We start from the raw sequence: 22092 nt of genomic DNA on the forward strand, positions 1-22092 counted from the left end.
AATGGGGGAAATAAATACAGTAGAAGAAGAATGGGTAGCTTTGAGGGATGAAGTAGTGAAGGCAGCAGAGGATCAAGTAGGTAAAAAGACGAGGGCTAGTAGAAATCCTTGGGTAACAGAAGAAATATTGAATTTAATTGATGAAAGGAGAAAATATAAAAATGCAGTAAGTGAAACAGGCAAAAAGGAATACAAACGTCTCAAAAATGAGATCGACAGGAAGTGCAAAATGGCTAAGCAGGGATGGCTAGAGGACAAATGTAAGGATGTAGAGGCCCATCTCACTAGGGGTAAGATAGATACCGCCTACAGGAAAATTGAAGAGACCTTTGGAGATAAGAGAACGACTTGTATGAATATCAAGAGCTCAGATAGAAACCCCGTTCTAAGCAAAGAAGGGAAAGCAGAAAGGTGGATGGAGTATATAGAGGGTCTATACAAGGGCGATGTACTTGAGGACAATATTATGGAAATGGAAGAGGATGTAGATGAAGATGAAATGGGAGATACGATACTGCGTGAAGAGTTTGACAGAGCACTGAAAGACCTGAGTCGAAACAAGGCCCCTGGAGTAGACAATATTCCATTGGAACTACTGACGGCCTTGGGAGAGCCAGTCTTGACAAAACTCTAGCATCTGGTGAGCAAGGTGTATGAAACAGGTGAAATACCCTCCGACTTCAAGAAGAATATAATAATTCCAATCCCAAAGAAAGCAGGTGTTGACAGATGTGAAAATTAACAACTATCAGCTTAATAAGTCACAGCTGCAAAATACTAACACGAATTCTTTACAGACGAATGGAAAAACTAGTAGAAGCCAACCTCGGGGAAGATCAGTTTGGATTCCGTAGAAACACTGGAACACGTGAGGCAATACTGACCTTACGACTTATCTTAGAAGAAAGATTAAGGAAAGGCAAACCTACGTTTCTAGCATTTGTAGACTTAGCGAAAGCTTTTGACAATGTTGACTGGAATACTCTCTTTCAAATTCTAAAGGTGGCCGGAGTAAAATACAGGGAGCGAAAGGCTATTTACAATTTGTACAGAAACCAGATGGCAGTTATAAGAGTCGAGGGACATGAAAGGGAAGCAGTGGTTGGGAAGGGAGTAAGACAGGGTTGTAGCCTGTCCCCGATGTTGTTCAATCTGTATATTGAGCAAGCAGTAAAGGAAACAAAAGAAAAATTCGGAGTAGGTATTAAAATTCATGGAGAAGAAATAAAAACTTTGAGGTTCGCCGATGACATTGTAATTCTGTCAGAGACAGCAAAGGACTTGGAAGAGCAGTTGAATGGAATGGACAGTGTCTTGAAAGGAGGATATAAGATGAACATCAACAAAAGCAAAACATGGATAATGGAATGTAGTATAATTAAGTCGGGTGATGCTGAGGGAATTAGATTAGGAAATGAGGCACTTAAAGTAGTAAAGGAGTTTTGCTATTTGGGGAGCAAAATAACTGATGATGGTCGAAGTAGAGAGGATATAAAATGTAGGCTGGCAATGGCAAGGAAAGCGTTTCTGAAGAAGAGAAATTTGTTAACATCCAGTATAGATTTAAGTGTCAGGAAGTCATTTCTGAAAGTATTCGTATGGAGTGTAGCCATGTATGGAAGTGAAACATGGACGATAAATAGTTTGGACAAGAAGAGAATAGAAGCTTTCGAAACGTGGTGCTACAGAAGAATGCTGAAGATTAGATGGGTAGATCACATAACTAATGAGGAAGTATTGAATAGGATTGGGAAGAAGAGAAGTTTGTGGCACAACTTGACCAGAAGAAGGGATCGGTTGGTAGGACATGTTCTGAGGCATCAAGGGATCACCAATTTAGTATTTGAGGGCAGCGTGGAGGGTAAAAATCGTAGGGGGAGACCAAGAGATGAATACACTAAGCAGATTCAGAAGGATGTAGGTTGCAGTAGGTACTGGGAGATGAAAAAGCTTGCACAGGATAGGGTAGCATGGAGAGCTGCATCAAACCAGTCTCAGGACTGAAGACCACAACAACAACATCCGTCTTGTGCCACTCACAGCAGGGTACATCATTGAAACCAAGTGTACACGTGTGCTCCCACGCACAAAATTCTTCCTATCGTTGCCTCCTGCTTACAAAGCTTTCTCTGCTGTGCAAAATAAAATTTGTTTTAAACCTCTGAAAAACAAATTTAGTAAGTGTCATTACATTGATGTCAGAGGGTCGTTAAATTAATGTATAATGTTAATGCTCTAAACCGAATAAAAAATACAAGACGTCATTTAAATTAGTCAAATTACTGTTCATATCTTCGAAAAAAAAGAAACAGCTACAACGAAGGCAATCTTGCTGAAGCATTTTGTAATTTGCATCTGGACAAAAAGGTATTTAGGGTAGTCAAGATAAATGGGACGCCCTGTATATATATAATTTTTGTTATATTTATGAATTATCATCATTTTAATTGCTTTGTAGCTTTCAAAGAACACAGTTTCATCCATGATTATCACTTAATACAGATTTATGACGCTTTTCATAGTGTACCAGGTGTAGAAGTATGAAGCCGGAATTTCCCTATATATGGTGCTAGCCGTCAGTGCAGATCCTGTGAGAACGTGTCTGCAATGCCATCTGCTTCCTGTAATGGCTGACGACGAATGTCGAAACACAGTAACCCAAGTTCCACAAATCGGTGTCTGTGTCAAGCCCGTCAAGATGTCGAGTTTTGTGCCTACGAACTACGATTTGCAGACAGCGTTGGTTTTCTGTCATCATTTGAAGAAAACTGCTGCAGAATAGCATCGAATGCTTGTCGAAGCTTTCGGCGAACGTGCTCTTGGAAAAGCTCAGTGTTCGGAGTGGTTCAAAGAATTCAAAAGTGGTGATCTTGATATGAGAAGCGACGAGTCCGGGAAACGACCGTGAAAGTTCGAAGACAACGAACTGCAGGGTCTTATTGGATGAAGATGATACTCAAACAGAAACTCGTGGAATAACTAAATGTGACGCAGAAAGCAGTTTATCTTCGGCTGAAAGCTATGGGAAAAGTGCAGAAAGTGGGAAAATGGGTTCCGCATTAATTGAATGAAAGCAAACAATTCGAAAATCACTTGTGAAATTTTGTTCGGTAGATTCAAAATAGTCGTTTCTCCATCGAATAGTGACAGATGATGAAAAATGGATATATTTTGAGAATCCTAAGCGTCGTAAATCATGGGTTAATCCAGGCAAACCATCAACATCCACTGCAAGACCAAATCGTATTGGAAAGAAGACAATGCTCTGTGCTTGGTGCTATCAGAAGGCTGTCGTCTGTTATGAGAAGCTAAAACCTCGTGAGACCGTTAACACTGATCGCTACCAACAGCAAATGGATGTTTTAATTCGAGCATTACCTGAAAAACGACCGGAATACGGAAAAAGGCAACACAAAGTCATATTGCTCCATGATGATGCCCCATCACACACAGCAAAACGAGTCAGGGAAACGATCGAAGCGTTCAGTTGGGAAGTACTAGGGCATGCGGCTTATTCTCTAGACTTGGCTCCGTCCTATTATCATTTGTTTGCATCACTGGGACTGGGAGACTCTCTCGCTGAACAACGCATCAAGTCGTATGAAAATGTACGAAAAAGGCTCGCTGACTGGTTCGCTTCAAAAGAAGAGCTGTTTCTTTGGCATGGCATTCATAGCCTGCCAGACAGGTTGGAGAAATGTATAAGTAGCAATGGAGAATCTTTTGAATAAAATATTGTTTATCGGTTTTAATTAGAAGAAATTGAATTACTGCAACCAAATTCCAGATTCATACTTCTACACTTGGCAGTTAGAACATCAGTAATCAATATTTTTATTCCCATATCTCCTATTGACTTGTGCCTTGGCATAACATTATAACATTTTATAATTCAGTTGTCCTTTCCCATTTCTTGATTTTGTGCACGTTATCACTCGTTAGAGACTTTGTGAATGTTTGATTGCATCTGATATTAAGATATTTTAATTTTTGAACAGTATGAACATGAGAAGACATCATTACTATGTGAAATAGTGGAATTTGAGCTATCTGTTCTCTCTGGAAGTGAGCATCTTAAATATCTCGTAACTGAGAAAAACGGCAGCAAGAGACTATCAAATATTATGCCCGACACGAGCTATCGCGTCCAGCTAGTTGGGAAAACTGTGACTGGCAAGAAGACTCTGCCTGTAGAGATTACACTTCACGCCCTGCCTGATGGTAAGGAAGACGCCTTTGTGTTTTCTCTGTACGATTTGTAATACTCTCAGACTAGGTTATGTTGTGTGGAATGGTGTTACTTATTTAACAAGTTTTACAATAGAAACGACAGAAGTATGGCTAAGATATACACATATGGTGGAGGGACTGTGAAAGGGGAGGAAAGTAATCCCTATACTAAAGGCTGAGTGAGCAAGATGCATTCATGGAAGACGCTGCTCCAGGTTTAAATTCCAGTCCAGCATTCTGTGTTAATCCACAGAGGGATTTCGTAATTGTTCAGGGCACTCTATTGTAGGCTAAATGTATTTTTCTAAACTTTAAGCCATACCAATGACAGTACCACACCTTAAATGAAATTACTAAGTGCTTATGATAGCTCAGAAAAGATGAATCTAATGTAGAAAAAGGATGGCTTAAGTATGATAACTTCCTATCTCTTGACTTAATAACAAGACGTAAATGGATGAGTTCACTCAGAATGCAAATTTATGTGTATTGAATGTTGTTCACGATAGTGAAAATTACATAAAGAAAATTATACGAAATCTAACACAGCATTCGTTCTTTTCTATAGAGGAAGTATTTGCTAAACATTATTTCAACTGCAGTCTATTTGACAGTGTTTTTAATTGATGTAAATACTTATTATAGAAAAGAAGGTCTGCTTTCCAGACAAAGTTGTTATGTTATGAAGTATACCAGCATTATTAATGCGTATACTGTATTTAACTGAACTGAAACTTTGCAACTTATACATTCAAGCTTTTAGGTGCAATTAATGTCATCATGACTAATTTAGAACGATTGTTGTACTGGGTAATCACATATTAGAAAGAAACAATAAACATCCCTATCATGTATAAAACAGCCTCAAACGTCTGATTATGTTACAAACGAGTTAATGCGTTAAATATCACAGCTAAGTGTGGAAAATGTTAGAAAAAGTTTGAAATACAGTTTAAAGTTTATTGAAAATCACTAAGTGCTCTCATTCTTATGTACTGGATGAAAAATCCAGGGTATTTTCACACTATCATTTACACTGCCTCAAGACAAACACACTGTAAAACTTGACTTAATTCATTAAACCTTTAACATGAGACTGTACCTGTTAACTAATAGACTATGACAACATTTTAAATTTTTAAAGTGGATCAACAATTATGTGAAACACTCAACATTTAATTTTTGTTGCCCCTTGAAGCCATTATGTAGGCAACTTTCAACTGGTGCTATGTTCTAGGATAGTCGCTCAGTAATGCAGACACTATACAGGGTGGTGCATTGATCGTGACCAGGCAAAATATCTCACGAAATAAGCGTTAAACGAAAAAACTACAACGAACGAAACTTGTCTAGCTTCAAGGCGGAAACCAGGGAAACAGATGGTGCTACAGTTGGCCCGCTAGATGGCGCTACCACAGGTCAAATGGGTATCAACTGCGTTTTTTTTAAAGTAGGAACCCCCATATTTTTACATATTCATGTAGTACATAAAGAAATATAAATGTTTTAGTTCATTTCTTTCGCTTTGTGATAGATGGCGTTGTAATTGTCACAAACATAAGGCTCACAATTTTAGACGAACAGTTGGTAACATGTAGGTTTTTTAAATTAAAATACAGAACGTAGGTACATTTGAACATTTTATTTCGGTTGTTCCAATGTGATACATGTACTTTTGTGAACTTATTATTTCTGAGAAAGCGTGCTGTTACAGCGTGATTACCTGTAAATACCATATTAATGCAATAAATGCTCAAAATGATGTCCGTCAACCCCAGTGCATTTGGCAATACGTGTAGCGACATTCCTCTCAACAGCGAGTAGTTCGCCTTCCGTAATGTTCGCACATGCGTTGACAATGCGCTCACGCATGTTGTATATGTGAGCCCTATAGTCGTTACATAATTGTGCAACTAACAAGCAAGATTGTACAAATAACAACACTGTGTCGTCCGTTCACTATAACAATGCATTCTTAATTTCTGTTTAACATTCTTCCCCAGCTTCTAGACTGGATATCTAACTTCAAAACATTGTTGCATGTTAACAGTTTCTAAGTGTGACAAATTGTACCAGTAGCGTGAAGCAAAAAATTTTGTAGCAAAGACTAAGTTAAAAATGAGATTATCTTTCAATAAATGGTTTTACTTGTTATATGTGGTGCTATCTTTTACCCTTTCTAGAGTGCAGAGTTTCAATTTCAAAGCAATTATCATGTTGTATACTTCGGTAAGGAATGCTGAAATTTTTCTCATGGTTAACATCTATGTTATTTTTCTCTGAGCCAGCCAGCGCACGTGGTTGCCTCTGGCGCGAGTCATTGTCTGTCTCTTTGTTGGCGCGTCGTTATTGGGATTTGGAGATCTAACTTGTACAAATTCACCCTGTCGAGAGAGCCCTGCCCTGTTTGAGTCCCGCCAGTTCCGATGAAATTCAGGTCTGTCGTTATGTCGGTAGTTTCCATAGTTTCTTTTTTGTCTGTCATGTGGTGTAGAATTTCTCCCGGAATCGTAACTGCGCGGTGGACCGTTGCGTCTGACGTTATTCTGTCTCCCTTCATAATAATTATTTTGGTTCCCATATTGCCTGTTTCTCTGATTGTCTCTGTGTTAGTCATTAGTACGGAATTGTGATCTTTCTCTGTAACTATTATTACTCTGGCAGTGGTTGTCATGCGGGTGGTGTCTGTTTTGGTCAGGATTTGCGTTGTAAGAATAGCCTTGTCGTGCCCAGTTATTGTTTCGGTCGTCACGGAATTGTGACGGGTGTCACCTGTAATGATTGTTTTCCTGTATTCGGGACCCGCGATTGTCAGTGTCAATTTCCACTTCTTGTAACAGTCCCTGAAAAGCTTCAATGTCGTCTTTGCAACGTCCTGCCAAAATAATATGTCGTAAATGTTCAGCCAATTTTATTAAGTAAATGCGGATGAGTTCTGACGGGCTGTATGGGTTTGACAGGTACTGATTCTTGTGCAATATGTCTTCAAAATATTTGACAAGACTGGAAAATTCAGATTGTTCAAAGTGTCTCATCATGATGGTGCTACGTATTACGCGATCTTGAGTAGCTTGAGACCAATATGCTTGGAGGAAGGCATGATAAAATTCTCCTTCACTGTGACAATCTTGAACGACCGATCGCATTCTTACAATCGGTTCATTCTGTTAATAGCCACACATTAATTCTTATCCTGTGTTCTAACGACCAGTTGGGAGGAAAACAATGAGAGAGTTGATGAAGCCACGCTTGTGGATGAATGTGGTTGCCAGAATTCTTAAATGTTTCGAATTTACGTGTAGTAATAAATAGCTTATATTCAAAATCATCATGTCGGCGAGTCGCATGTCGGTCATTATTACGTCGTTTCGGCGGTTCTATCTCAAAATTCGGTGTTCCTTGTCAATTTCTTTCATAATTTCCTAAGTGCCCTGTGTTATTATTTTGCGGCTGTTCCGTATTTTTAAGTCCCTCTTCCTGTATTGGAGCGCGAGTGTCCTTTGAAATAGGTAATTCTTGTATTTGTGTCAACTGATCTAGTACTTCCCGGATTTCTCTTTGGTGTTGCGTATTAATTTGATTCTGATTTTGTTGAATTTCCTAATTTGTTCGCATTCTTCTGTGTCTTTAAAGACTAGCGGTCTTGTGTCATTCAGATTATCATCTACCTTCGTAGATGAATTATTTAGCTGATCCGAAAGTTCGACTACTTTCTCTGATAATGAACTAATTTCCTCCATGTGTCTTTCTTAACCAATTTTCAGAGTATCTACTGTGTCCTTTAAGTTTTCCTGAGTTTTTGCAAGTAGCGCAATCGAATCGGTACAGGTAACTAAGTCAATTTTAGCCCGCAAGGTCTCATGATTTTCATGAACAATAGTTTGCAGTTCTTTTATGGCTCCTTCGTGATTCTGTAATGCATTTTCATGCCGCGAAAAAATAGGTTGAAAATGCTCATAAATTTGTGTTTTTACGTCATTACAGACATTTTGACATTTCGATTCGATGCTATGTAACTCAGTAGTTAAATCTTCAGGTGTTTGTTCAAGCTTGGTGTGTAACGTTTGAAGATCTTGTTCCATTGTATCTAACTTTTGAAGATTTTGTTCCATTGTGTCTAACTTTCGAAGATTTTGTTTCATTGTGTCTAACTTTTGAAGCTTTTGCTGTGTTTGTCTCTGATTTTGTTCCATCGTGTCTAACTTTTGAAGATTTTGTTCCATTGTGTCTAACTTTTGAAGCTTTTGTCCCATTTGTTGTATTAATTGTAATAACAATGCACTGGTGTCTGAAACGTGTTCCTCAATGCTTTTCGACAGTGAATTTGCACCGGCAACATTCACATTTTGACAACCAGAAAATGTGTCTTGACTTATTTGAGAAAAAGGTGAGGACCCAAAACCTGAATCTACAGTATTTGCGAGATTGTGTCCTGTCATTTCGAATTCCTGAGGCGAGCTGTTGCCGACCAATCGATCGATAATGCTTCCCTGTTCACTAATTGATTCACGGTCTACACCATTATTTGCAGCCCGCTCCATTTCCCTATGCACAATTACCAAATTACTACTTTGAACATTAGTTAATTCATTAAACGGTGGCGCTAACACACTGCTTTCGTCTTCACTGTCATTTCTCAGTTTACTTTGGAGTCTAGTATTACGGTTATCACACGCCATTATTGTCACAATATTTCACAAGATAACACAGAAAAGCACAATTTGAAGAGCAAAATAAGAAAACACATTAACATGGCATTGAAAATAATATCTCGTTAATTGCAAGGGCAGCTGCGAAATACTTGGTACAAATCTACAGGCATGCCACAACTGTTTTACTGTACAACAATGAAAAACTACAACTACAAAGGAAATTCTCTCTATAATTATGCGCTAGCAATAAACAATAGCTGCAGAAATTACGGAAACTACAAGAAAAAATCAGAAGATTCCAGTGAGGTATCCTCGGCTAAGGGTCGACATATGAAACGTCCCCTTAGAAAAATTAATGAATTACTGTGCTGATAAACCTCTTACATTATTTGATTTTCAAACAGCTCAGCAGAACTGAACATACTCTGACATTTCGCTCTTTACCTATTCTGATCAACACTAAACCGGCACACAATATTTATAGCGCAATGCAATCTGACTTTCAATAATCCCTACAAAAGAATGGCCCTGACCAACTTACTTCACATAAATCTTCGTTACTCCAACTACTGCAATGCAGCGAGCGCCACTACTGCCAGCTAAATAAAAGATTCTAACTACTGAAGCCACTAACTACTGATAGGGATAGTTAGCAAAAGAATGATTTTGATAGAGAACAAGCAATGTATGTACCTTAATAGTGTTCAAAAGTCATAATACATATAGCAGTTCATGGCATCCAGTCTTACAAATTTACTGTCTCTGATGGACACACGTCCAGATCATTCGCTCTCAAAACTCCGCCATTTCTCTGCCCACATCCACCACTGCTTGCGGCTCACCTCCAACTGCGCAGCGCTACGTGCTGTTAACAGCCAACTGCTCAACACTACAATACCAAATTCCAGCAATGCGAACCAGCCACAGACTGCACACAGCACAGTCAGTGATTTTCATATAGAGCGCTATGTTGCGTCACCAACATAAAAACCTAAACAGCCTACTTACATGGGGTATTTATCACAGATCTACCTGAAACTACTGAAATGAGACAAGGTCTTCACTAGAAGTTTGTCCTGTATTGTCATTTTAAGAGTACAAAGTCCACCCAAACACTCAATTCTTCGCCAAAAATAACTATCTGCCTATTGTTAGGATTATCGCATTCACGTATATATCACACCCATTTAATAGCAGCCACCATAAGTACAGATTTCTCTACCAGTTACGACTATTAAAGAGTCAATCAGCAGTAAGAAAGTTCAACGGTGTGTATCATTTCCAATATAGACTTTCAATAATGCACAGTTCACCAATATCTGAAGCTGAGAATTATGGTTACATACCACGCCAAGTGTAATTTTTAAGCTCATCGGAAGAAAGTCGCAAAAATCTCTTATCTTCTGTAAAAGCTTTTTTGCCACCCGATAACCATCATTTTATGAACCACTCTGCTTGTTAACGGCGATTTCCCGAAAAGTGAATAAACTGGGATAAGTCTCATGTACAGGGGTGGACATTAATAAAACCGACAAACTGAAAGGACGGATTCCTGACTGGTAATGAGGGAAAAAAGGTCCTATGAACATGTGTCTGGGAACGCGTCGTTGCTACTGTAGCTGGCGCTGACGAATGACAGTTCCACTGACCACGTGCCACGTGTTCCTCGTACCCGTATGTCGCAGGCTGTGTGACTGCAGCATGGTCTGATATTCATGCCGGGAACAAGCACAGATTGTGATTCCATAGGGCAAAGCAGATGGGAATCGTAGAGAGGGAGCTATGCTAAAACAGTAATCCTCACAGACACCAACTATAGCACATAACATTTCAAGCCCTTTTTGGGCGTATATTTGATCACGGGTCCTTTGGGACATATGAACGTGGAGGACTGTGCGTACAACGGACTTGGAGGACCAGGTTCTACAGGGTATTGACACGAACTCTATTACAAGCTCAGGGCTAGTGTCCCACCAACACAGTGTAAGCCAAAGTACAGTTATGTGTACCCTGCATGACAACGGCTACTGTCCCTGTCCCCTGCAACGAGTGCAAGGATTATCAGAGGCTGATTTCCCTCTACTGGCAATTATTTAATCGATATTTCTCGCATAAGACCATCTGAGTTATGGGACTTCTGGCATCGGTCGTCTTTCCCGAAGAAGCAACCTTTAGCAGGACTGCCATCATCAGTCTGCATAATCGTCGACTTTGGACTACGGACAGTCCTCGGGGAACGGTTGAGGCACCCCATCAGCATCGGTTCGGCAGCAAAGTGCGGGTGGGGATTCTTGGCGACCACATTTTTGGACCGGTTATTATTCCACAACGTCTCGACACAGGAACGTAATAGGACTTCTTCCGGAATAGTCTGCCTAGGCTGTTTGAGGGTGCGCCTTAGGCAATACGATAGGTTATGTGGGTTTTGCATGACGGAGCACAAACCCACTTCTGCATTACACTTTGTCGACATCTGAAGAACATTTTCTTCGGACATTGGATAGGACACAGTGGCCCTGTAGCATGGCGTTGCTGGATCAGCTGACGTAAACACCATGGATTTTTACGTCTGGGGGCATCTGAAAAGCATTGTGTGTGCTGAATCAGTTCCCGATGTGCTGACGCTTCAACACTGTGTCCGCCGCGACGCCTCTAACACTAATTAGGAGAGAGGTTGGAACGTGCGAAAGAGTGCAGCAGTCCATGATGCGACCTGTGGACGCGTGCATTGCATCCTATGGAAGACACTTCAAACATCTCTCGTGACACGGATGCGGTGCAGCTCTGTACTGTGTTCCCGGACGATTTGTTGCCGTAGCACGCACACCGTCCATTTCCAGACACATGTTCACAGGACACTTTTTCCTCCATTTCCAATTAGGAACCCATAGCTGCGTGTGTCGTTTTTATTAATGACCACTCTGTACATTTGTCTTAACGCCATGAGTAAAGATTTTGGTTCTACGAACTACTTGGCCATAAACACATCATACCATGTATTTCAAAGTTCAAATGTGACATACCGTCACTCACTCTGACAGCGTGACATATCAAAATATTGATGTGGACACATTACTTTTTGAAAGCTCGAAACATTACATAACTTACACTCTTCAACAAAATACTGCTTAATTAACTATTTGTTGACGAAGTACGCATTTTTAAAAATAAGTATCGTAGTGTCTGAATGTTGACTGTAATGGGAAGTTGTAAATTTTATTTTTTAGACAATTTTAAATTTCTCCCAAATTACTTCAAGCACGAAACTGAGAATGCTACAACGCTAGTCGGGAAGACTATAAAATATCATATACAGGGTGATTAAAAAGGCAGTATAAATTTGAAAACTTAATAAACCACGGAATAATGTAGACAGAGAGGTAAAAATTGACACACATGCTTGGAATTACATGGGGTTGCATTAGAACAAAAAAAAAACTAAGTTCACAAAATGTCCGACAGAAGGCGTTGGACAGCCAAACTGCTACTGTGACGGGTGAGAGGTACGCCGATATGTTACAGAATCGCATCATTCCCAGCCTGGATGATAAAAACCTGCTGGAACGTACGATGTTTATGCAGGATGGCGCTTCACCCTATATTCCTAGATGCGTGAAAGATCTCTTGCGCGCGTCGTTTGGTGATGATCGTGTGCTCAGCCGCCACTTCTGTCATGCTTGGCCTCCCAGGTCCCCAGACCCCAGTCTGTGGGATTATTGGCTTTGGGGTTACCTGAAGCCGCAAGTGTATCGTGATAGACCGACATCTCTAGGGATGCTGAAAGACAATATCCGACGCCAATGCCTCACCATAACTCCGGACATGCTTTACAGTGCTGTTCATAACATTATTCCTCGACTACAGCTATTATTGAGGAATGATTGTGGACATATTGAGTATTTCCTGTAAAGAACAGCATCTTTGCTTTGTCTTACTTTGTTATAGTAATTATTGCTCTTCTGATCAGATGAAGCGCCATCTGTCGGACATTTTTTGAACGTTTGTAATTTTTTGGTTCTAATAAAACCACATGTCATTCCAAGCATGTGTGTCAATTTGTACCTCTCTATCTACTTTATTCCGTGATTTATTCAGTTTTCAAATTTATACTGACTTTTTGATCACCCGGTAGATCGGAGTATGGGAAATGAGTATTATTTTACAGGTCGGTGTGTAATTTTCCCACACGTGGAAGCATGTGAACACGACAGCTTGGAAAGAGGAAGGCAGCGTAGAAAAGACATAAGGTCCGCTTTTGAGTGCTCTGTAGGGAGCCCAGGCTACTGAGGAGACCTCTCCCCCTGTCCTAAGTGCCAATGAAAATCCCCACACAATTCACTTCCTGCTTTTCTTAAATGTTTGTAGCAAAATTGAAGAACTATGTAAACGGCAGTCAAAACTGAACGTCTCAAACTACAAAAATCATACATAAAGTCTACATCTACATCTACATGGATACTCCGCATATGACATTTAAGTGCCTGGCAGAGGATTCATCGAACCTTCTTCACAATTCTCTACTATCTCGTATAGCGCGCGGAAAGAATGAACACATATATCTTTCCGTACGAGCTTTGATCTTCCTTATTTTATCGTGATGATCGTTCCGCCCTATGTAGGTCGGTGTCGACAAAATATTTTCGCATTGGGAGGGAAAAATTGGAGCTTGGAATTTCGTGAGAAGATTCCATCTTTTAATGATTTCTACCCCAAATCCTGTATCATTTCTGTGACACTCTCTCTCATATTTCGCGATAATACAAAACGTGCTGCCTTTCTTTGAACTTTTTCGATGTACTCCGTAAGTCTTATCTGGTAAGTATCCCACACCGCGCAGTAGTATTCTAAAAGAGGACGGACAAGGGTAGTATAGGCAGTCTCCTTAGTACGTCGGTTACATTTTCTGAGTGTCCTGCCAATAAAACGCAGCCTTTGGTTAGCCTTCCCCACAACATTTTATTTGTGTTCTTTCCAATTTAAGTTGTTCGTAATTGTAATACCTAAGTCTTTAGTTGAATTTACGGCTTTTGGATTAGACTGATTTATCGCGTAACCGAAGTTTTAGCACTCATGTGGATGACCTCATACTTTTCGTTATTTAGGGTCAACTGCCACTTTTCGCACCATTCAGATATTTCTTTCTAAATCGTCTTGCAGTTTGTTTTGATCTTCTGATGACTTTATTAGTCGATAAACGATAGCGTCACCTCCAAACAACCGAAGACGGCTGCTCAGATTGTCTCCCAAATCGTTTATGTAGATAAGGAACAGCAAAGAGACTATAACACTACCTTGGGGAACGCCTAAAATCACTTCTGTTTCACTCGATGATTTTCCGTCAGTTACTACGAACTGTGACCTGTGACAGGAAATCGGAAATCCAGTCACATAACTGAGACGATATTCGATAAGCCCGCAATTTTACTACGAGCCACTTGTGTGGTAGAGTGTCAAAAGCCTCCTGGAAATCCAGTAATACGGAATCGATCTGAAATCCCTTGTCTTTAGCACTTAGCACTTCATGTGAATAAAGAGCTAGTTGTGTTTCACATGAACGATGTTTTCTAAACCCATGTTGACTGTGTGTCAATAGACCGTATTCTTCGAGGTAATTCATAATGTTCGAAGACAATATATGTTCAAAAATCCTGCTGCATATCGACGTTAACGATATGGGCCTTTAATTTAGTGGATTACTCCTACTACCTTTCATGAATATTGGTGTGACCTGTGCAACTTTCCAGTCTTTGGGTACGGATCTTTCGTCGAGTGAACGGTTGTATATCATTGTTAAGTATGGAGCTAATGCATCAGCATACTCCAAAGGGAATCTAATTGGTGTACAGTCTGGACCAGAAGACTTGCTTTTATTGATTCTTTTATTAAGTTTCGAATCAATATCTATATTCCCATATCTTACAGCTCTACAAACTAGACAAGCAACGTAGTTCAAAAATATTTTCGAAATACCAATATTTTACAAATTCATACTCTTTTTGAAAACTGTTAAATCTGTTTACGAAAACATCTTTTACTGAAACAAAACTTACTTCCTAACAACAAACTTTTGCATAGGTGAGTTAAAAGCATCACTTTTAAACTGAATTTCCCACATAGTGTTTGGATGACGTTTAGTCCATTATTACTTAACGTTGTTTCTCTTTTCTGAAATTCCCTGGGACCTGAAATGGGGATTTATTTGCTCTTCGTCCAGCGTCAGTTTTTTCGCCCTTCCAAAATATTTCACAATCTTTCGAATTTGATCTGTAGCAGTTGAAATAATTTTGTTATGCCATCTAATGGGTAACGTGCCACCGAAATCCATTATGGTCTGCTCTGGTTACTATTTATTACTAACATAAAACAAATACGTTGCCCACTAAAGCAAAAAATTAATTAAATTTTATCCACTGGTGACTGAACTTCTGTCCAGTGTACAAAATATTTTGCAACTCCATTTACTTTTGTCTGCCAATGCCCTTGCCACAGTGGTAACGCCGGTTGCCGTCAGATCACCGAAGTTAAGTGCTGTCGGGCTGGGCTAGCACTTGGTTGGGTGACCTCCCTGTCTGTCGAGCGTTGTTTGCAAGCAGGGTACACTCAGCACTTGTGAGGCAAACTGAGGAGCTACTTGACTGAGAAGTGGCGCCTCCAGTCTCCGAAACTGACATACGGCCCAGAGAGCGGTGTGCTGACCACATGCCCCTCCATATCCCCATCTGGTGACGCCTATGGGCTCAGGATGACACGGCGGCCGGTCGGTACCGTTGGGCCTTCATGGCCAGTATGGGAGCAGTTTCGTTTTCTATTTACTTTTGTCTGCCAAAATACTCATTGGGAAACCACTCTTAAATTATTTCTAAGTATCACATTGTTCAGTAGCAGTAATTTCCCAAGTTCCTGCTTCCCCTAAAATTTTAAGTAATAAAACCTATCTTTTCTATCAATAAATAATGTAGCAACGAGAACAATAAATTTTTGACAATGTAACGCAACTGGATATCTAAAAAATCTACTTACCACGCGACAGCAGAACACACACACCTAAAAGAAGGTCATAATTAGGCAAGCTTTCGGAGCCAGTGGCTCCTTCTTCAGGCAGAAGGGTTGAAAGGGAAAGAAGAGGGGTCTCAAAATAATTTCAAAAAATTTTTCGATTAACACTACCAGCAGGATAAAATTAAAAAAAGAACTGTCTAATTGTTATATAAGCGACTTCAGATGACTCAGTTGCAAAATTACATTCACCATCATCAGTGATTATTCAGCTGTTCTTTTCTATGTCAGACAATCTACAATCATGCTCATACAAACTACCCTCTACATTATTAACTGCATGAGACAGCTGATGTAGGATAGCTTCTATTTCATTCAGTCATACACACACACATTCTTTTCAAACTGTACTTATTTACCTTTTCTTAGCGATTCTACTATAGTAACCTTTTTCATTACTTTTTACACATCACCATTTAATGTATGTGACCTTCATTTTCTATTTCGAACTATTCAGTTAATTCCCTCTCTTAATTCGATTTTTACATCCTCTGCGGACCTCTCACATTTTGTCTCAACATGAAAAATCCTTTCCTCAGATTTCTTACCAAACTTATGTAAATGTATACCAAAATTTGCTTTAACTTAGACTCCTGTAATTCAATATGTCCATTAACTTCATATTTGAAACTACTGAGTCACTAGGTAAACAACTTATATTACTGTACCGCTGATCATTTTTCTGACTGCTGTTACTGGATTGTTGCTCAGTTTTGTGACTAATATTACCAGACTGTTGATCAATCTTATTGTTCTTTCCTCTAGCCAAATTATTTTACTATATTGTTCATTTATTGCGATTATTAGTTTCAAAAACATTTCCTGAGCACTCTCAGGTTTATATTCCTCATGTGTCGAACTGTATGGCATCATTATGGTCTTTGATCAGAGTCGTGAGGCTTCTCCCAGTTTTTCCTGTATGCTAAGAGGGGCAACTTTAGAAACTCAGCTATACAAGATCTATAAGATCTATGACATCACCTATGCTACAGGACTTCCCCCATTGCGTCCAACTCTGGGATGCTATTCCAATTCAGGAGAGCCCTGGCAATAGTGATTATGTAAGGGGGAAAAGAAACTGCAGATATGGAGTTGGTGTTGGGTAGGGCAAACCATCTGAGTAATTCGTGCAGCAATGTTGACCACAGTGTTGTGGTGGTGTAAAGGTTAGCGTGTCTGCCTAGAAGACCGGGGTTCAGGTCCTGACTGTCGCAAAAATTTTAATTCATTTCTCCTGCTTCCACCATTATCGTAGATAAAGATGAGACTTTAATGTCTCGGGGAAAATTTAATTATAAGATCTGTAAGACATAATTAAAAGTGGCATCAAGGACAAATCACAAAATATATGCGATTTTGGTGAAGTTCAGGACAAAGAACATCTTCTACAATGTTGTAACCGTTCGACATATGTAACCCTTGATGGACTGCGTCTAGGCAATAATGATGCACTTAACATGGCCAATACTAGGCTGAAAAACTGCAAAAGTAATTTTTCCAGTCTCTAAATAGTAAAAGGTACATGTGCCAGTGTGTAAATATCTATTCACAATTGTTTAAAATGTAGCCTACACAGATAAGATTGCTACAAAATGTGTCTCAGACACATTTAGTGACAACCGGTGCCATTCTACTGATCAGGCGTGCACAAACACAAACAAGTGCAAATCAGAATCGTTCCATACTGGCTAAAATGATCACCTTTAACAGTGACCTGCTAAATTTACACACCTTGTCTGACCTGCAGGGGAAAATATGATCTACAGAACGAGTTGTTCCTTTCAGCTCTCAAAATCATGAATGGAATGTGTATGTGCTACTGAAACATACCTGAACTGCTTTGATGTCAATGATGAGATTCTACAGTTATGATTTTGGACACATAAACAACAAAAACTAAAGAAAGACTATATTTCATCGAGTTTTCAAGTAGACCTGAAAATTAATTGGTGTAATACTGACATGTAACCAAAAATTTGGAGAAGCTGGTGGAGGCTCTGTAGTGTTTGATGGCGAATGCAGTTGGACTGATATGGGACCACTGACACGTCTAGACACGACTCTGACAGTTGACACATACGTAAGCATCCTGTCTGATCTCCTGCATCCATTCGTGTCCATTGTGCATTCCGACGGATTTGGGCAATTCCAGTTTGACAATGCCACACCCCACACGTTCAAAATTGCTACATTGTGGCTCCAGGAACGCCCTTCTGAGTTTAAACACGTTCACTGGCCGCCAAACTCGCCAGATATGAACATTATTGAGCGTATCGGGGATGCCTCGCAACGTGCTGTTCAGTAGAGATCTCCACCTCCTCGTACTTCTACGGATTTATGGACAGTCCTGCAGGATTCATGGTGTCTGTTCCCACTAGCACTACTTCACAGTCCTAGGGCACGTTGTGTTGCAGCACTTTTGCGTGATCGTGGAGGTCCTACATGATATTAGGCAGGTGTACCAGTTTCTTTGTGTCTTCTGTTCACTAGAGCACTGTTTACGACGAACAATCGGGTTATTGATCATGTCGTTCACTGATGCTAGCTACCACCACATACGATGAATTACTGGAGTACTGCTTGTCTGGGAGTTAATTAGAGATGGGTGCTAACAAAAAGGTCGACGTGGACAATGCGTTCCTTAGAAGCTGCTGTTGGCTACAGAAGGGCTGGGTTGGGATTAGTGGTGTTCTGCAGAGCCAGATATTTAGTACCCTGAGGGGGAGGGGAAATTAGGGAGGTGGCAGTTTACAACGCTGACGCAACAGAAATCCTGTACAGTGGACGGTGCAGGTGGGAGGTTGCCGTCTGGTGATCCGAAAAATGATTTCAGAATATTGTACCCGGTGAGAGCGTTGGGGTCGGAACAATACGAAAACACATACTTTTTATGTGAAGGAATGTGCAGGGTCACAGGCAACAGTCATCAGCGGATATGGGAAGTATCTTCTCATGGGAAGTGATGAGGCACACTTCCCATCAAAAAGCACCAAATTCCAAAAGATCTTTTGAATGGAGTATGAGCTACAGGCGACTGGTTGGCAGATTCATGCCCTTGTTGTGGCAATGTTTCTGTAACGGCCGCTGGGATTCGTCGTGTGAGCGCAGGTATAGACGCCAAGTTCCCAGAGAAAGAGGGCATATGGCGTGAACTCACTTTCCTGTGTAGACTGATCGAAGATACTTCCCTCTGGGGATCAACCTATAATCTTCACAGGTAAGAGCTGCAGCGGAGAACCTGGGGACTACATTTTGAGACGTTCTGCTTGTGACACAAGGAGGTGTGAAGACGTTCCTTTGTGAACAGAGTTGTTATTCATTTTAGTAGAGTGATGAATCTTTACCTTTCTGCGAAGTCTGACACACATTGAAATGCATCTTTACGAAAGAATGCTTGGGTCGGATTTCTGTTTCGCGCTGGTGAGGAAACAGAAATCTTGAGTTGTGTTATGTCTTGCACTGACGAAATTTGATCCTTGGACGTTTGTGGACAGCGTATAGCATCCACTGTCCAGGCAGAGAATTACATGTACGCCATGTACCTCTTCTGCACCGCAGCTACATGAGCAAATCGTTGCGGCTGTGTAAATGCCGTTGGTGCTTCAGTAGGTGACGCACGCTCCTGAGTTGCACCCGCAGTTAGTGGTCTAGTGGCGAGGATTGCTGCCTCTGGATCACGGGGTCCCAGGCTCGATTCCCAGCTGGGTTGTGGATTTTCTCTGCCTGGGGTCTGGGTGTCTGTGTTGTACTCATCATTTCATCATCATCATCATCATTCGTGACAGTCGCTAGATTGGGCTTTATAAAAATTTGTACTTCGTACAGGCGCTGATGCCAGTGCAGTTGAGCGCCCCACAAACCAAACAGCGACATCATCATCAGCTCCTGAGTTAGGCTGTTAGGGAAACACTCACAGTAAATGGATTGAGTTCTATTTGCTTGTCAACTGAGCTTTTTCCGAAAGTGTCTGTCAAGGTGCACGTCTTCCGTTTCTCACCGCTAATCAGTAACAGGCAACTTCGTGTCCATCTAATAAAGCGGGACATGGTCCCAGGAAAGTGAAAAATATGTTCCGCCAATCTAGAAATTACATTTAGGGCGGGATCTACCATATTTACAGAATTTTTGAACTCTATATATTTCTCGACAATAAATCATTTATGGTATCCAAGTTGTGATTCATTATAGTAGCATCCCAATAGCAGTAATTGGTTTGATTGCTAAAATGAAGCAAAGTAAAACCACAATACCAAGCTTCATTTTACGCAAGTCTGTAGGCGTAGATTGTCAATAGCAGGGCCGTTTTGATCATTTGTATACGTGAGAATTCTATTGCGGGTACAACATTAGGCTACAACACATACACACGCTATATGTTAGAAACACCATAGGAGTTTACCCTGTAAGTGATCAAAATTAACTTGATGTTTCATTATCAGTGACTATGATATGTCAGAGTTTGTTCGCACTAGTCTGAAAAATAAGGATATATTGTTAACATTAGTACCTGAATGTACTTGTGATATTGTGTTTGATGGGTTGCAAAATCTCTGCTGCACTAATTTACCAGTCGCTGTAATATAATACGAACTGAAATCGCAGGCAACTCTTCCAATATCAGTGACCTATATTTCATTGCTACAATAATACAATATTTTTGTCACCTACTCTCAATTCTACAAGTCTGCACATCTTTCCACATTGTTATTGATTTACAGAATTAGTTCAAAACATACTTGTTTGGTCCGTTTTTTCCTGTTTTATGATGCAACTCAGCACTGACTTCATCATCGTCATCATCTTAGGCATTTCGTGTCCAATGACGGATAGAGGCCTCCCCAAGACTTCTCCAAGAAATAGAGTTTATACTTATATGCGTGCTTGCTGGACCTGTGTGTTTTCTCTTATCTATCCTTCTTCCATTAGGATAATTTCTCTATTTTCTTGTTTCTTGGAATCCAACAAAGACCTTTGTTGATCTGTTTAGTACTCATCTAGCTACTATGTGTCTTGTTCAGCTCCATTTCAATTTATATGCACAATCATCACAATCCTATCTACTCCTTCAGTAAGTTTTCTTATTCACTTGCTTATTTTCTTCACTCTTCTACTAACATCCAACAGACAGGGCAATTGCTGCTGTGGTGTACTAAGTTTCCTTAATCGTTTTGAATTAAATGTCTTTGTTTCATTGTCTTAGCTCAAAATTGGTTACACAAATTGACTATAAATTTTTCATTTCAGACTTATCACAGTATCATTTCTTAAAACCGTATTTGCCTGAACCACATGTATCCAGTCACATGTATCCAGTCACCAAAAATCCAACTTCAATGTTGACAGGCCCAGGCGGGGCGTTAAGCTCTGTGTCGTGCAGTCATCAAGGGTACACGAGTGGGCCTTCAGCTCTGAAAGCCCATATCAATGATCTTTCGTTGAATGGTTCGCAGGCTGACACTTGTTGATGGCCCAGTACTGAAATTTGCAGCAATCTGCGGAAGAGTCACACTTCTGTCACGTTGAATGATTCTCATTATTCATCGTTGGTGACGTTCTCACCTGATCTTTTTCCGGACGCAGCGATGTCGGAGATTTGATATTTTACCGTATTCCTGATATTCACAGTACACTCATCAAATTGTCGTACGGGAAAATTGCCACATCATCGCTACCTCGGAGATCCTGTGTCCCATCACTCGTGCGCCGACTACGACGTGACGTTCAAGCTCACTAAAATCTTGATATCTTGCCATTATAATGACAGTAGCCGGTCTAACAACCGCGCCAGACACTTGTTCTCTTATATAGGCGTTGCCGACCACATCCTCACATATTATCTGTTACAAGTCCTTGTATTCGAATATGCATGCCTATACCAGTTTCTTTGGTGCTTCAGTGTATGTGCCGATAAGTATACTGAATAAAGAAATAATAATGCTGAGAATTGAAGTTCGCAAAAGGCAAAGCATAGGGTGATAGCTACAGCCACCTCATGGAAAAAGGCGTCGATCATGTAAGAAAAAATCCATAAAGTAATTACATATGCATATATAACTGTTGCCTAACTACATGTTTTTAAAAGAAATCTGTTTACATCTTTCTATAAAATTGCTTCCACTTACACATAATGCATGCACTTATGTAAATTACATAC

The 22092-nt window shown here is 40.2% G+C and overlaps 1 protein-coding gene across 1 annotated transcript in view; it reads left to right on the plus strand.

Annotated features, from left to right (window-relative positions):
• LOC126426813 (phosphatidylinositol phosphatase PTPRQ-like) overlaps positions 1-22092 on the plus strand; it is a 267688-nt gene that overhangs the window by 109022 nt on the left and 136574 nt on the right. Inside the window, exon 7 of the mRNA XM_050088816.1 lies at positions 3999-4221. Coding sequence (XP_049944773.1) covers positions 3999-4221 — 223 coding nt within the window. The remainder of the gene's footprint in view (positions 1-3998; positions 4222-22092) is intronic.

The sequence above is a fragment of the Schistocerca serialis genome, chromosome 11, assembly GCF_023864345.2.
Source record: "Schistocerca serialis cubense isolate TAMUIC-IGC-003099 chromosome 11, iqSchSeri2.2, whole genome shotgun sequence".
Lineage (NCBI taxonomy): Eukaryota > Metazoa > Arthropoda > Insecta > Orthoptera > Acrididae > Schistocerca > Schistocerca serialis.